The sequence below is a fragment of the Ranitomeya imitator genome, chromosome 4 (assembly GCF_032444005.1).
Source record: "Ranitomeya imitator isolate aRanImi1 chromosome 4, aRanImi1.pri, whole genome shotgun sequence".
NCBI lineage: Eukaryota > Metazoa > Chordata > Amphibia > Anura > Dendrobatidae > Ranitomeya > Ranitomeya imitator.
In genome coordinates, this window is record NC_091285.1 from 281,410,773 (window position 1) to 281,428,366 (window position 17,594).

Genomic DNA, 17,594 nt, shown 5'->3' on the forward strand with positions numbered 1-17,594 from the left:
GAGAATCCAAAATCTTCTCAACAACATATTCCAACTCCCCATCAACCAATACAGGGGCCGGAGGATCAACAGAGGGAACAACGGGCTCCACATATTTCCGCAACAAAGATTTATGGAAGACATTATGAATAGCAAACAAGGCCGGAAGTGCCAGGCGAAAGGACACCGGATTAATAATCTCAGAAATCCTGTAAGGACCAATAAATCGAGGCTTAAACTTAGGGGAAGAAACCTTCATAGGAACATGACAGGAAGATAACCAAACCAGATCCCCAATCCGAACCCAGGAACCAACACACCGACGACGATTAGCAAAACGTTGAGCCTCCTCCTTAGACAGCACCACATTGTCCACCACATAAGCCCAAATCTGCTGCAACCTGTCGACCACAGAATCCACACCAGGAAGGTCAGAAGGCTCAACCTGCCCAGAAGAAAAACGAGGATGAAAACCAAAATTACAAAAAAAAGGCGAAACCAAAGTAGCCGAACTGGCCCGATTATTAATGGCAAACTCGGCCAAAGGCAAAAAAGCCACCCAATCATCCTGATCAGCAGACACAAAGCATCTCAAATAGGTCTCCAAGGTCTGATTAGTTCGCTCAGTCTGGCCATTTGTCTGAGGATGAAATGCAGAAGAAAAAGACAAATCAATGCCCAGCTTGGCACAAAAGGCCCGCCAAAACCTAAAAACAAACTGTGAACCTCTGTCGGACACAATATTCTCCGGAATACCATGCAAACGCACCACATGCTGAAAAAACAACGGAACCAAATCAGAAGAAGAAGGCAATTTAGGCAAAGGCACCAAATGAACCATCTTAGAAAATCGGTCACAGACAACCCAGATAACCGACATTCTTTGGGAAACAGGAAGATCGGAATTAAAATCCATAGAAATATGTGTCCAGGGCCTTTCGGGGACTGGTAATGGCAAAAGCAACCCACTAGCGCGGGAACAGCAAGGCTTAGCCCGCGCACAAATCCCACAGCACTGCACAAAAGAACGCACATCCCGTGACAAAGAAGGCCACCAAAAGGACTTACTAACCAAATCTCTGGTATCAAAAATCCCAGGATGGCCAGCCAACACAGAACAATGAACCTCAGAAATCACTTTAGTAGTCCATCTATCAGGAACAAACAGTTTCCCCACAGGACAGCGGTCAGGCTTATCAGCCTGAAATTCCTGAAGAACCCGTCACAAATCAGGGGAGATGGCAGAAAGAATCACCCCTTCCTTCAAAATGCCGACCGGCTCAAGAACCCCAGGGGAATCAGGAAAAAAACTCCTAGAGAGGGCATCCGCCTTAACATTCTTAGTACCAGGAATGTACGAGACCACAAAATCAAAACGGGAGAAAAACAGGGACCATCGAGCCTGTCTAGGATTCAGCCGTTTGGCAGACTCGAGGTAAATCAGATTCTTATGATCGGTCAGGACCACAATACGGTGCTTGGCCCCCTCAAGCCAATGTCGCCACTCCTCAAATGCCCACTTCATAGCCAACAACTCCCGATTGCCGACATCATAATTGCGTTCCGCAGGCGTAAACTTCCGAGAAAAGAAGGCACACGGTTTCATCAAGGAACCATCACAATTCCTCTGAGACAAAACGGCCCCTGCCCCAATCTCAGACGCGTCAACCTCAACCTGAAGTGGAAGAGAAACATCTGGCTGACGCAACACAGGGGCAGAAGTAAATTGGCGTTTAAGCTCCTGAAAGGCAGAAACAGCCGCGGAGGACCAATTCGTCACATCAGCGCCTTTCTTGGTCAAATCGGTTAGAAGTTTAACCACACTGGAGAAGTTGGCAATGAAACGACGATAAAAATTAGCAAAGCCCAAGAATTTCTGAAGGCTCTTCACAGATGTGGTCCGAATCCAATCATGAATGGCCTGAACCTTAACCGGATCCATTTCTATAGATGAGGGAGAAAAAATGAAACCCAAAAAAGAAACCTTCTGCACTCCAAAGAGACACTTTGACCCCTTCACAAACAAAGCATTATTACGGAGGATCTGAAATACCATCCTGACCTGTTTCACATGAGACTCCCAATCATTGGAAAAAATCAAAATATCATCCAAATATACAACCATGAATTTATTTAATGAAGATAACTCCGAAAGATATCATGCATGAAGGATTGGAACACAGATGGGGCATTAGAGAGTCCGAATGGCATCACAAGTTATTCAAAATGGCCTTCAGGCGTATTAAATGCAGTTTTCCATTCGTCACCCTGCTTGATACGAATAAGATTATATGCCCCTCGAAGGTGAATCCTTCAAGAACAATGGACAACTGGCACTGACTAAAGGATCCTGCAAAGCTATATACCCCAGTCAGTCCTGCAATTAGTAGCTACACATGTCCACTCCTGCAATCCAGGCACAACTGCATTACCCTCTACAACCACCGGAGGGAGCCCAAAAGCTGAATTCACAACACAGATGAGACAAAATTAGAACTTTTTTGGCTAAATGCAAAACACTATGTGTTGCGGAAAACTAACACTGCACATCATGCTGTGGGGATGTTTTTCTTCAGCAGGGACAGGGAGCTGGTCATTGAAGAAAATGTGTTGGAAACTGCAAAAGACTTGGGAAAGGGGCTTAGGTTCACCATCCAGCAAGATACCGAGCCTAAACATACTTCCAATTGGAATAATTTGGACCAAAACATATTCATGTGTTTTAAAGACCCAGTCAAGTTCCAGACCTAATCCCATTGAGAATCTGTGCAAGACTTTAAAATTGCTGTTCACAGACACTCTGCATCCAATCTCACTAAGCTAGAGCTATTTTTCAAAGAAGAATGAGCACAAATTTCAGCCTCTAAATGTGCAAAGCTGGTAGAGACATACCCCAAAAGACTTGCAGCAGAAATTGCAGCGAAAGGTGATCCTACAAAGTATTGCACATTGCAATTTTCAGATTTTTTTTTTTAATATTTAGAAAACTATGCATCATTCTCTTTACATTCCACAAATACTTGCTACTTTGTGTTGGTATATCACAAAACATACCAGTAAAAATACATTTAAGTTTGTGGGTGTAGAGTTAAAAAATGTGTTATCGTCCATGGGGTATGAATACTTTTTCAAAGCACTGTATCAAGTAAAAAGTAATTCAAAGTAAATCCCCCCTTTAAGCAGCTGGGGTATTAGACCTCTATTCAGTTCGACAAAAATGGACCAGTTGTTATTTGTGATTGAGAGACAAGCTGGCTGCTCAAGACTGGAACAGCTGGTGACGTATGTGGTTTCAGTGTGCTCTGAAACCATTTTTTACAGTTATTAATAGCATGTTATTATTGATTTTGCAAGATGCGCACATCTGGAAATCTTGAATTTTGTCCATATCTCCCGTATGTTGCCAATAGAAGACTATTGCTTACTGAGTGCCTCTTATAATTACTGTATTGACAGTTGCCCTGTTGAGGGTAACCGATGACTTAGCTTAATAACTCTTATTAATAATGACTAAAAATTGATGTATCACAATCCCTATCTCTCAAGGTTGCAATTTAAAATTTCTAAGAGTGGGTGTCCTCATTCATATAATTCAAAATGTGCTGAAACCACTGTACTGCAGTAATAATGAGCAAAATCAGCCGTGGTATGCAGTCTTTCTGCACCGCTATTCACTGTAAATTCAGGTCAATGATAATTAAAAGGATGATACAATGTCTTGAAAAAAGTATTCATACTCCATGAACTTTTCTTCATTTTTTAACTTTACACCCACACACTTAAATGTATTTTACTTTGATTTTACCCTGGGTATAGAAAGTATTTAGACCCCTTTATATTTTTCACTCTGTTTCATTGCAACCATTTGCTAAATTCAAAAAAGTTCATTTTTTTCTCAATAATGTATGTGTATACTCTGCACCCCATCTTGACTGAAAAAAGCAGAAATGTAATTTTTACAAATGTATTAAAAAATAAAAACTGAAATATCACATGGTCATAAGTATTCAGACCCTTTGCTCAGTATTGAGTAGTAGCACCCTTTTGAGCTAGTACAGCCATGAGTCTTCTTGGGAATTATGCATTTTCACACCTCTGCCATTTTTCCTTGCAGATCCTCTCCAGTTCCGTCAGGTTGGATGGTGAACGTTGGTATACAGCCAGTGCGATTACTGTAGGCACTGGCAATGGAGGAGATGGAGAAATTACATTCTCCCTCTCCTCCGCACATGTGCTGCAATTCTGTCATGCAGCAGGATTGCAATGCAGTAGCATGACACTTGGCTCATGCTCACAGCAGAGCTGGAGTTGATTGTCATTAGCATATCACATACGATTCTCTCTCATCGGATGCTACCCGCTAATGTGACTCCGGCCTTACTGCTATACAGCAGTTTCAGCACAGTTTGAACCATATGAATGTGGATTCCCTCTCTTAGTGATTGTAATGTGCATGTTGTTAATCGTATTGTGTATGTTGTTTGGTGATCTGTTGCTTCCAAAAGGTATTGGAGTCTTTTGTGAAAATCCACATTTTTATGTTTAGAAATATAAAAGTGTGAATATTTACAAATAATTGTGATTGAACCCATTCGTACTATTCTTTTCAATATCACTATGCCACTTTACACAACTGTACTTTTTAAAGTAGTTGTCGACTTCTTGGACAACTCCTTTTCAATCTGTATGTTTACCTACAGTAAAATAATAACACTTAGGCCAGGGTCACACTTGCGAGTGTAATGCGAGAAACACACACGAGTCTCTCACATCAATACCCGGCACTGCCACCGGCGGTTCGGACCGGAGCGTTCCGCTGCATAGAAATACATGCAGCCACACACTCCGGTCCCGAGCGCCAGCAGCAGTGCCGGGTATTGATGCTACAGACTCGCGCGAGTTTCTCGCCTTACATTCGCAAGTGTGACCACGGCCTTATACTCAATTCCGGTGCCTGCGCCATTTCAGCCGTGTCGGCACTGGCTTTCCCGGGGATTGCATGATGTTGTTACTTTACACGGTCTCTGCAGACAATTAGCAGGGCTTCAATCTCCTCGCCTTTCGACAAATCATGTACATCAAAAACAAGTGAGAGAGCAGCAGCTCTCACTTCCTTCAAATGTATGTGATTTGTCTGAAGGTGGGAATATTGAAGCTCGTCTTCACCCATTTTATCAGAGCTGCTCCCGAGTGGCATAAAATTGCAAAAATCACAACATATTTAGCTCTCTTCTACATAATGCAAAAATTGTTGGAGTTGCCAGTTTTTTGGCAAAAAATGCTTGGCTTGATCGCCCGCTAAGGTTTGGGTTTGAAACACCTCATAAACATCTGCAGCAAAAGTATAACTACAGTGGGTACGGAAAGTATTCAGACACCTTTAAATTTTTCACTCTTTGTTTAATTGCAGCCTTTTGGTAAATTCAAAAAAAGTTCATTTTTTTTTCTCATTAATGTACAGTCTGCACCCCATCTTGACTGAATAAAAACATAAATGTAGAAATTTTTACAAATTTATTAAAAAAGAAAAACTGAAATATCACATGGTCATAAGTATTCAGGTGCAAGATGGGGTGCAGCTGTACGCACCATGCATGGAGTTAAAATATACCATTTATTTCCAGTTTTTAACACTTAAACTCTTTTTTTTGTTTCTTTTTACCCAGGTCTGAAAAAAAATTTGACTCCAACTCAGGTATGATTGACTGTTTAAGTACTTTTGCATTAACTACATAGGAACCATTGGGGTACTAACCCATGAAACTTGTCAAAAAGCTAACCTGGTAATTCTTTTCAGATGACAGGGACGTATCAATAAGAATACAGAATGTATCTATGAACCAAGTCTTAATGGGTTACATGTAGATTATGTCATTGATGTCTGTAATGAATCTGCAGCATGCCTTCAAATAATGCAAATTACTTTGATGGACCATGCGTATGAGTTTTTACTGGCTATATACATATTTCAGCTGACAGCTATCTCTTCCGGTTGCTCCAAACACACACTGCTCACAAAAAATTAGGGATATTTGATTTTTGAGCAAAGTTTCTTGATGAACCTAAAATGCACCTTAATCTTTTCAGGTGAACTTAATGTGACCTTGTTTAAACATGTCCAACTGTTCAGTGTTTCAGTATGTTTTGCACAACTTGCTGTTCTTTAACATGGACATTAATGGCAAAATTCAATGAATCGGCCAATAAATTTCGAAAGTTCAATTGAAATGGTGAGGTGTGTAGGTGAGTAGAGTATGTGTGTTTAGGTGGTGGAGAGGGCAATGATGGGGGTAATGTAGAGAGCAATGATGGGCGTGGTGGAGGAGAAAGCAATAATGGAGGTGATGGAAAGGGCAATGATGGGGGTGGTGGGGGAGAAGGCAATGATGGTGGTGGAAAAAACAATGATTATGGTGGTGGAAAGGGCAATAATGGGTGGTGGGGGAGGAGGCAATGATGGAGGTGGTGGAATGGGCAATGATGGGGCGGTGGGGGGAGCAATGATAGAGGTGATAGAAAGGGCAATGATGGGAGTGGTGGAGGGAGAAAGCAACGATGGAGGTGATGGGGAGGGCAATGATTGGGATGGTGGAGGGGGCAATGATGGAAGTGGTGGAGAGGGCAATGATGAAGGTGGTGGAGAGGGAAATGGAGGTGGTGGAGAGGGCAATGATGGAGGTGGTGGAGAGGGCAATGTTGGGGTGGTGGAGAAGGCATTGATGGAGGTGATGGACAGGACAATGATGGGATGTGGGGGGAGGACAATGAAGGATATGGGGGATTTGGATGGGGGAGGGGGGACTTATGATTGACTTATGAACAGGAGGAGGGGAGGAGGACATTATATATGGATGTTAAATTAATTTGGTGGTGGTTGAGGGCACTAAGCCCCTGATAGTGAACTCCCCCATTTCACAATTCATTGTGATGCTATCGGGGGCTTAAAATTTATTGGGGAGTGGGAGAGGAGGCGGTAAGGTGCATAGTACACTTTATAATGAACTGAAAGGTGGGAGAAGACGCTGTCAGGGACATGCAATGAGTGGGAGGTGGCAGAGGATGCTCAGTATGTGATAATGTCTTCTCCCACTTCCAAATTCATTATGACGCTATCAAGGACTGAATGATGGAAACACAAGACAGGGACTAAGGCTATGTGCACATGTTGAGGATTTGCAGGAGAAAATTCTGCTGCATGTCCTAATGTGTTGGCAGGAAGAAAGTTGCGTAAAATACATACATTTTTTTCCACATTTTTGCCATGCTTTTGATACGTATTTTCCCCCATTAGTATGGGGGAAATACGCTGCAAGAATTGACATTATGCAGATTTTAATCCGCTGCAAATCTGCAAGGAAAAAATAAGTAGCGTGTGCATGACACTTTAGGGATCTCATTCACTTTGCGTGTGCTGTAAAACCTTGACTACTTTCTGTGTGCACATAGCTTACAGTTAATTGGGGAAACTCACAGACTGAATAATTTATATTATTGGGAGGCAGAGATTATAGTTAATTGGGGACACGGTGCTGCTTATCACTTTATATTTTTAATGGTGGGCTACATATCTGTATTCGGGGGAGACACATGCATGTATACAATGTATGTGACCTTTTTATTTTCATGGCTGCGACGATCATCGTAACAAGACGAGTCATGGCTGGAAGATGTCGGCATGAAAGTCTGACCAGATGAAGATGAAACAGGAGAAAGCAGCTCTAATCAGAAGAGAAGTCAGCGGTAAGTGCCTGGATGTAAATATTATTCTGTATCTGCACTGTGTGACGTGGAGTGATAATGTTTTTCTGTAAAATCCCTTATTCTACATTCTTACATTTGTGTGAAATGTCCGTGTGCTTCCAGATTTTTTTATCTGATGGCACACGGACTCATAGAGTTTTGTAGGTCCATTCACATATACATGAAAATCACGGATCTGAGAATGAGATCCATTAGTGTCAGAGAATGTTTTGTTCTGATCCAATTTTGAGGATCAGAATTGTACACGCTCAATGCGTCTGTAAAAGCGGGCAGCACAACGACACTGCACACGGATACCGGAATGTAGCCTTATTATGTATCGCACAGTCTCTTAGTATATAATGTACTCACTTATGATGTATAGCACAGTCCCCTAGTATGTAGTGTACTCACGTACTATGTATAGCAGTGTCCCTTAGTATATAGTGTACTCATTTATTATGTATAGCACAGTCGCTTAGTATATAGTGTACTCACTTATGTATAGCACAGTCCCTTAGTATATAGTGTACTCAATTATTTTGAATAGCATAGTCCCTTTTATATAGTATACTCACTTATTATGTATAACACTGTCCTTAGTTACCTAGTTTCCTCTTTTATTATGTAGAACATCTTCCCTTATTACATACCATCCTCTCTAGTTATACATGGTGCCGTCCCTTATTATATTGCTTGTTCTGCTGTTATATAAAGCACTGTCTCTTACATAGTGTATTCTTGTTATTTTTGTTATTCACAGTCCCCCCTTTTGTTACATAGTCACCTCTCTTGTTAGATGTAAAATCACTGCCGATGATCGAGCTGGTGACCAGACGACTAGTCCATCAGCTCCTCCATTAGAAAAGAAGCTTTCATTTTCCTTCAGCCGTCATTGCATTATACATCTAACAAGAGAGGGCGGTATGTATTAAAAAACAGGGCTCTATATAATCCGATATGTAAGGGAAGGTGCTGTACATAATAGAGGACACTGTGTAATAAAAAACGCAATATTCATAATAAAGGAGACTATGTAATATGTATACATGTATGTGTGTGGCTGTATACATATATATATATATATACAGTGTATGTATGTAGTTCATTTCTTTCTCATTAATGTACACTCTGCACCCTATCTTGACTGAATAAAAACTGAAATGTAGTAATATTTTCAAATGTAATAAAAAAGAAAAATTGAAATATCACATGGTCATAAGTATTCAGACACTTTTGCTCAGACACTCATATTTTACTCACATGCTGTCCATTTCCTTGTGACCCACCTTGAGATGGTTCTGCTCCTTCATTGGAGTCCAGCTGTGTTTAATTAAACTGATAGGACTTGATATGGAAAGGCACTCACCTGTTTATATAAGACCTCACAGCTCACAGTACATGTCAGACCAAATGAGAATCATGAGGTCAAAGGAACTGGCCAAGGAGCTCAGAGACAGAGTTGTGGCAAGGCACAGATCTGGCCAACAGAATTTCTGCAGTACTCAAGGTTCCTAAGAGCACAGTGGCCTCCTTAAATGGAAGAATTTGGGGACCACCAGAAGTCTTCCTAGACCTGGCCATCCAACCAAACTGAGCAATTGTGGGAGAAGAGCCTTGGTGAGAGAGGTAAAGATGAACCCGAAGATCACTGTGGCTGAGCTGCAGAGGTGCAGTAGGGAGATGGGAGAAAGTTCCAGTTCCAGACTATGAGAAATAAGATTCTCTGGTCTGATGAGATGAAGATAGCCCTTTTGGGTGATAACTCTAAGTGGTATGTGTGGAGAAAACCAGGCACTGCTCATCACCTGCCCAATAATGCGGCCAACTACAGAGATATCCTGGATGAAAACCTCTTCCAGAGTGCTGTAGACCTCAGACTTAGCCGAAGGTTCACCTTCCAACAAGATAATGACCCTAAGCACACAGCTAAAATAACAAAGGAGCGGCTTCAGAACAACGCTGTGACCATTGTTGACTGGCCCAGTTAGAGCCCTACCTAAATCCAATCGAGCATCTCTGGAGAGACCTGAAAATGTCTATCCACCAATGTTCACCATCCAACCTGATGGAATTGGAGACGATCTGCAAGGAAGAATGGCAGAGGATCCCCAAATCCAGGTGTGAAAAACTTGTTGCATCATTCCCAAGAAGACTCATGGCTTTACTACCTCAAAAGGGTGCTTCTACTCAATACTGAGCAAAGGGTCTGAATACTTATGACCATGTGATATTTCAGTTCTTCTTTTTTAATACATTTGCAAAAAATCACAATTGTTTTTTTTCAGTCAAGATGGGGTGCTGAGTGTACATTAATGAGAATAAATGAACTTTTTTGAATTTACCAAATGGCTGCAATAAAATAAAGAGTGAAAAATTTAAAGGGGTCTGAATACTTTCTGCACCCACTGTATGTATATATACAGTACAGACCAAAAGTTTGGGCACACCTTCTCATTTAAAGATTTTTCTGTATTTTCATGACTATGAAAATTGTACATTCACACTGAAGGCATAAAAACTATGAATTAACACATGTGGAATTATATATTTAACAAAAAAGTGTGAAAGAACTGAAAATATGTCTTATATTCTAGGTTCTTCAAAGTAGCCACCTTTTGCTTTGATGACTGCTTTGCACACTCTTGGCATTCTCTTGATGAGCTTTAAGAGGTAGTCACCGGGAATGGTCTTCCTGTAATCCTGAAGGAGTTCCCAGAGATGCTTAGCACTTGTTGGCCCTTTTGCCTTCACTCTGCGGTCCAGCTCACCCCAAACCATTTTGATTGGGTTCAGGTCTGGTGACTGTCGAGGCCAGGTCATCTGGGGTAGCACCCCATCACTCTCCTTCTTGGTCAAATAGCCCTTACACAGCCTGGAGGTGTGTTTGGGGTCATTGTTCTGTTGAAAAAAAAATGATGGTCCAACTAAACGCAAACCGGATGGAATAGTGTTGTGAATTCTGTGGCCAAGCTCCCTCCTGTGGTCGTGAGTGGTACTGCGGCTGGTTCTGTCTATAAGCTTCCTTTGGTGGATGAGAGTGGTACTGCGGCTTCTGAGTTTCCTTCCTCAGGTGATGAGGTTAAGTCGTTAGGTGCTGCTCTATTTAACTCCATCTGGTGCTTTGATCCTGGCCTCCAGTCAATGTTCTAGTATTGGTCTTGCTTCCTCCTGGATCGTTCCTGTGGCCTCTCTATCCTGCATAAGCTAAGTTCTGCTTGTGTTATTTTTGTTTGCTATATTTTCTGTCCAGCTTGCTAAATTGGTTTTTTCTTGCTTGCTGGAAGCTCTGAGACGCAGAGGGAGCACCTCCGTACCGTTAGTCGGTGCGGAGGGTCTTTTTGCCCCTCTGCGTGGTTGTTTGTAGGTTTTTGTGTTGACCACAAAGCTATCTTTCCTATCCTTGGTCTATTCAGTAAGTCGGGCCTCACTTTGCTAAATCTATTTCATCTCTGTGTTTGTATTTCATCTTTACTCACAGTCATTATATGTGGGGGGCTGCCTTTTCCTTTGGGGAATTTCTCTGAGGCAAGGTAGGCTTATTTTTCTATCTTCAGGGCTAGTTAGTTTCTCAGGCTGTGCCGAGTTGCATAGGGAGCGTTAGGCGCAATCCACGGCTACCTCTAGTGTGGTGTGTTAGGATTAGGGATTGCGGTCAGCAGAGTTTCCACGTTTCAGAGCTTGTCCTATGTTTTTGGTAAATGTCAGGTCACCTTGTGTGCTCTGAACTTCAAGGTCCATTGTGGTTCTGAATTACCTGTTCATAACAGTACTGGAGGCCCAAAGTACTAATGCTTCTCAATAGAGGGAAAAGAGAAGTTCTGAGACCATTTTTTTTTCTTTGCACTGTGTTCTGTCTTTCTTTTCCCCTTTACATCAGGGTGGTTCAGAACACAGGTGTGGACATGGATATTCAGGGTCTGTCCTCTTTGATGGATAATCTCACTATAAGAGTACAGAACATTCAAGATTTAGTGGTTCAGAATCCTATGTTAGAACCTAAAATTCCTATTCCTGAGTTATTTTCTGGAGATAGAGCTAAGTTTTTGAATTTTAAAAATAATTGTAAACTGTTTCTGGCTTTGAAACCCCGCTCCTCTGGTGACCCAGTTCAACAAGTTAAAATCATTATTTCTTTATTACGTGGCGACCTGTTGTGGATTCTGTTTTTGGGCTCCCTCTGGTGGTTACAGATGGTACTGGGTGACTTGTGTTCTCTGCGGTCTCTGGTGTCCACCTGTTCCATCAGGATATGGGAGTTTCCTATTTAACCTGGCTTTCTTGTCATTTCCTCGCCGGCTATCAATGTAATCAGTGTGTCTTGTTACCTCTGCTTCCCGCTTCTGTATTCTTCAGGACAAGCTAAGTTTTTGATTTTCCTGTTCCACGTTTTGCTTAATTTTTGTCTTAGTCCAGCTTGCAGATATTTGATTCCTTTTTGCTGGTTGCTCTAGTGGGCTGATATTACTCCTCATGTTCCATGAGTTGGAACATGAGTTCAAGTAATTTCAGGATGGTTTTTTGTAGGGTTTTTCGCTGACCGCGCAGTTCACTTTTGTATCCTCTGCTATCTAGCTTTAGCGGGCCTCATTTTGCTGAATCTGTTTTCATAACTACGTATGTGCTTTCCTCTCATTTCACCGTCATTACATGTGGGGGGCTGCTATTTTTGTGGGGTGTTTCTCTGGAGGCAAGAGAGGTCTGTGTTTCTTCTAATAGGGAAAGTTAGTTCTTCGGCTGGCGCGAGACGTCTAGAATCATCGTAGGCACGTTCCCCGGCTACAGCTAGTTGTGTGTTGAGGTTCAGGATCGCGGTCAGCTCAGTTTCCATCACCCTAGAGCTTGTTTTGTTTTTTGTGCTTGTCCTTTTGTGATCCCCTGCCATTGGGATCATGACAGTATAGCCGGCCAAGAAGTGGTAATCGTATTGGCTGAAGTAGGAGGAAAAGTAGTCTGAGGAAGTTTTTTTTTTTTTTTTTTTCTTCCCCCCTCAGAGTTTGCTGCATAGCCTTAATTGCAGCCTGGCTGCGTCTTACCTCCTCTTAATCCTTGAATGGCTCTGACCTCAGCTGTTTATCATGGACGTCCAGAGTTTGGCTTCCAGCCTGAATAATCTTGCTGCTAAGGTTCAAAATATACAAGATTTTGTTGTACATGCTCCTATGTCTGAACCTAGAATTCCTATCCCAGAGTTTTTTTCTGGAGATAGATCTAGTTTTCTGAATTTTAGGAACAATTGCAAGTTGTTTCTTTCTTTGAAATCTCGCTCTTCTGGAGACCCTGCTCAGCAAGTCAAGATTGTTATATCTTTCCTGCGAGGTGACCCTCAGAATTGGGCATTTGCATTGGCACCAGGGGATCCTGCGTTGCTCAATGTGGATGCGTTTTTTCTGGCATTGGTTTTGCTCTATGAGGAACCTAACCTAGAGATTCAGGCTGAAAAAGCTTTATTGGCTCTCTCTCAGGGGCAAGATGAAGCAGAAATATATTGTCAGAAATTTCGGAAATGGTCGGTGCTTACTCAGTGGAATGAGTGCGCCCTGGCTGCAAGATTCAGAGATGGCCTTTCTGAGGCCATTAAAGATGTCAAGGTGGGGTTCCCTGCGCCTACAGGTCTGAATGAGTCTATGACTATGGCTATTCAGATTGATCGGCGTTTACGGGAGCGCAAACCTGTGCACCATTTGGCGGTGTCTTCTGAACAGGCACCTGAGACAATGCAATGTGATAGAATTCAGTCCAGAAGTGAACGGCAAAACTATAGGCGGAAAAATGGGTTGTGTTTTTATTGTGGTGATTCAGCTCATGTTATATCAGCATGCTCTAAACGCACAAAAAAGGTTGATAAGTCTGTTGCCATTAGTACTTTACAGTCTAAGTTCATTCTGTCTGTGACTCTGATTTGTTCATTATCAGCCATTTCCGTCGATGCCTATGTGGATTCAGGCGCTGCCCTGAGTCTTATGGATTGGTCATTTGCCAACCGCTGTGGGTTTAGTCTGGAGCCTCTGGAAGTCCCTATTCCTTTGAAAGGAATTGACTCTACACCTTTGGCTATGAACAAACCTCAGTACTGGACACAAGTGACCATGCGTATGACTTCCGTTCATCAGGAGGTGATTCGCTTCCTGGTACTGTATAATTTACATGATGTCTTAGTGCTTGGTCTGCCATGGTTACAAACTCATAACCCAGTCTTGGACTGGAAAACGATGTCTGTGTTAAGCTGGGGATGTCAGGGGGTTCATGATGATGCACCTCTGATTTCTATCGCTTCATCTACTCCTTCTGAGGTTCCGGTATTTTTGTCTGATTATCGGGATGTTTTTGAGGAGCCTAAGCTCAATTCGCTTCCTCCTCACAGGGATTGCGATTGTGCTATAGATTTGATTCCTGGCAGTAAATTTCCTAAAGGTCGTTTGTTCAATCTGTCAGTGCCAGAGCATACTGCTATGCGGGATTATGTTAAGGAGTCCTTGGAAAAGGGACATATCCGTCCATCTTCGTCCCCTTTGGGAGCAGGTTTTTTTTTGTGGCCAAAAAAGATGGTTCCTTGAGGCCTTGTATAGATTACCGTCTTTTGAATAAGATTACAGTTAAATATCAGTATCCTTTGCCATTGTTGACTGATTTGTTCACTCGCATTAAGGGGGCTAAATGGTTCACTAAGATTGATCTTCGGGGTGCGTATAATCTTGTGCGGATAAAGCAGGGTGATGAGTGGAAAACCGCATTTAATACGCCTGAGGGCCATTTTGAGTATTTGGTGATGCCTTTTGGACTTTCTAATGCTCCTTCTGTCTTCCAGTCCTTTATGCACGATATTTTCCGTGAATATCTGGATAAATTTATGATTGTGTATTTGGATGATGTTTTGGTTTTTTCGGATGACTGGGAGTCCCATGTTCAGCAGGTCAGGAAGGTGTTTCAGGTCCTGCGGGCCAATTCTTTGTTTGTAAAAGGTTCAAAGTGTCTCTTTGGAGTCCAGAAGATTTCTTTTTTGGGGTATATTTTTTCCCCTTCTACTATTGAGATGGATCCCGTCAAGGTTCAGGCTATTTGTGACTGGACGCAGCCTACATCTCTTAAGAGTCTACAGAAGTTCTTGGGCTTTGCTAATTTTTATCGTCGTTTCATAACTAATTTTTCTAGTGTTGTTAAGCCTTTGACGGATTTGACTAAGAAGGGTGCTGATGTTGCTGATTGGTCTCCTGCGGCTGTGGAGGCCTTTCAGGAACTTAAGCGCCGGTTTTCTTCTGCTCCTGTGTTGCGTCAGCCAGATGTTTCGCTTCCTTTTCAGGTTGAGGTTGATGCTTCCGAGATTGGAGCGGGGGCGGTTTTGTCACAGAGAAGCTCCGATTGCTCAGTGATGAAGCCATGTGCGTTCTTTTCTAGAAAGTTTTCGCCCACTGAGCGGAATTATGATGTTGGTAATCGGGAGCTTTTGGCCATGAAGTGGGCATTTGAGGAGTGGCGTCATTGGCTTGAGGGTGCTAGACATCGTGTGGTGGTCTTGACTGATCACAAAAATCTGATTTACCTTGAGTCTGCCAAGCGTCTGAATCCTAGACAGGCTCGTTGGTCACTGTTTTTCTCCCGTTTCGATTTTGTGGTTTCATACCTGCCAGGTTCAAAGAATGTGAAGGCGGATGCTCTTTCTAGGAGTTTTGTGCCTGACTCCCCTGGAAATTCTGAGCCCACTGGTGTCCTTAGGGATGGGGTGATTTTGTCGGCTGTCTCCCCAGACTTGCGACGTGCTTTGCAGGAGTTTCAGGCGGATAAACCTGATCGTTGTCCGCCTGAAAGACTGTTTGTTCCGGATAATTGGACCAGTAGAGTCATCTCCGAGGTCCATTCTTCTGCGTTGGCGGGTCATCCTGGAATATTTGGTACTAGAGACTTGGTGGCCAGGTCTTTTTGGTGGCCTTCCTTGTCGAGGGATGTGCGTTCTTTTGTGCAGTCTTGTGAAGTTTGCGCTCGGGCTAAGCCTTGCTGTTCTCGGGCCAGTGGATTGTTGTCACCTTTGCCTATTCCGAAGAGGCCTTGGATGCACATTTCCATGGACTTTATTTCGGATCTCCCTGTCTCTCTCAAAAAATGTCCGTCATCTGGGTTGTGTTTGACCGCTTTTCTAAGATGGTTCATCTGGTACCCTTGCCTAAGTTGCCTTCCTCCTCTGAGTTGGTCCCTCTGTTTTTTCAGAACGTGGTTCGTTTGCATGGGATTCCGGAGAACATCGTTTCTGACAGGGGATCCCAGTTTGTGTCTAGATTTTGGCGGACGTTCTGTGCTAAGATGGGCATTGATTTGTCCTTTTCGTCTGCATTCCATCCTCAGACGAATGGCCAGACGGAACGAACTAATCAGACCTTGGAAACTTATTTAAGGTGTTTTGTTTCTGCTGATCAAGATGACTGGGTTACCTTTTTGCCGCTTGCCGAATTTGCCCTTAATAATCGTGCTAGTTCTGCTACCTTGGTTTCTCCTTTCTTTTGTAATTCGGGGTTTCATCCTCATTTTTCCTCTGGTCAGGTGGAGCCTTCTGATTGTCCTGGAGTGGACATGGTGGTGGATAGGTTGCATCAGATTTGGAGTCATGTGGTGGACAATTTGAAGTTGTCCCAGGAGAGGGCTCAGCAGTTTGCTAATCGCCGTCGCCGCGTGGGTCCTCGACTTCGTGTTGGGGACTTGGGGTGGTTGTCTTCTCGTTTTGTTCCTATGAAGGTCTCTTCTCCTAAGTTCAAGCCTCGGTTCATCGGTCCCTATAGGATCTTGGAAATTCTTAACCCTGTGTCGTTTCGTTTGGATCTCCCGGCATCGTTTTCTATTCATAATGTGTTCCATCGGTCGTTGTTGCGGAAGTATGAGGTACCTGTTGTTCCTTCGCTTGAGCCTCCTGCTCCGGTGCTGGTGGAGGGAGAATTGGAGTATGTTGTGGAGAAGATCTTGGATTCTCGTGTTTCCAGACGGAAACTCCAATATTTGGTCAAGTGGAAGGGTTATGGTCAGGAGGATAATTCTTGGGTGGTTGCCTCTGATGTTCATGCTGCTGATTTGGTCCGTGCATTTCATAGGGCTCATCCTGGTCGCCCTGGTGGTTCTCGTGAGGGTTCGGTGACCCCTCCTCAAGGGGGGGGTACTGTTGTGGATTCTGTTTTTGGGCTCCCTCTGGTGGTTACAGATGGTACTGGGTGACTTGTGTCCTCTGCGGTCTCTGGTGTCCACCTGTTCTATCAGGATATGGGAGTTTCCTATTTAACCTGGCTTTCTTGTCATTTCCTCGCCGGCTATCAATGTAATCAGTGTGTCTTGTTACCTCTGCTTCCCGCTTCTGTATTCTTCAGGACAAGCTAAGTTTTTGATTTTCCTGTTCCACGTTTTGCTTAATTTTTGTCTTAGTCCAGCTTGCAGATATGTGATTCTTTTTTGCTGGTTGCTCTAGTGGGCTGATATTACTCCTCATGTTCCATGAGTTGGAACACGAGTTCAAGTAATTTCAGGATGGTTTTTTGTAGGGTTTTTCGCTGACCGCGCAGTTCACTTTTGTATCCTCTGCTATCTAGCTTTAGCGGGCCTCATTTTGCTGAATCTGTTTTCATAACTACGTATGTGCTTTCCTCTCATTTCACCGTCATTACATGTGGGGGGCTACTATTTCTGTGGGGTGTTTCTCTGGAGGCAAGAGAGGTCTGTGTTTCTTCTAATAGGGAAAGTTAGTTCTTCGGCTGGCGCGAGACGTCTAGAATCATCGTAGGCACGTTCCCCGGCTACAGCTAGTTGTGTGTTGAGGTTCAGGATCGCGGTCAGCTCAGTTTCCATCACCCTAGAGCTTGTTTTGTTTTTTGTGCTTGTCCTTTTGTGATCCCCTGCCTTTG

The 17,594-nt window shown here is 43.1% G+C and overlaps 1 protein-coding gene across 3 annotated transcripts in view; it reads left to right on the forward strand.

Annotated features, from left to right (window-relative positions):
- The window catches only part of MSRB3 (methionine sulfoxide reductase B3), a 374,121-nt gene that overhangs the window by 285,264 nt on the left and 71,263 nt on the right, over positions 1–17,594 (forward strand). For all 3 annotated transcript variants that reach the window (XM_069764687.1, XM_069764685.1, XM_069764686.1), the window contains one exon: positions 5,646–5,674. In XM_069764687.1, the coding sequence (XP_069620788.1) occupies positions 5,646–5,674 (29 nt within the window). The remainder of the gene's footprint in view (positions 1–5,645; positions 5,675–17,594) is intronic.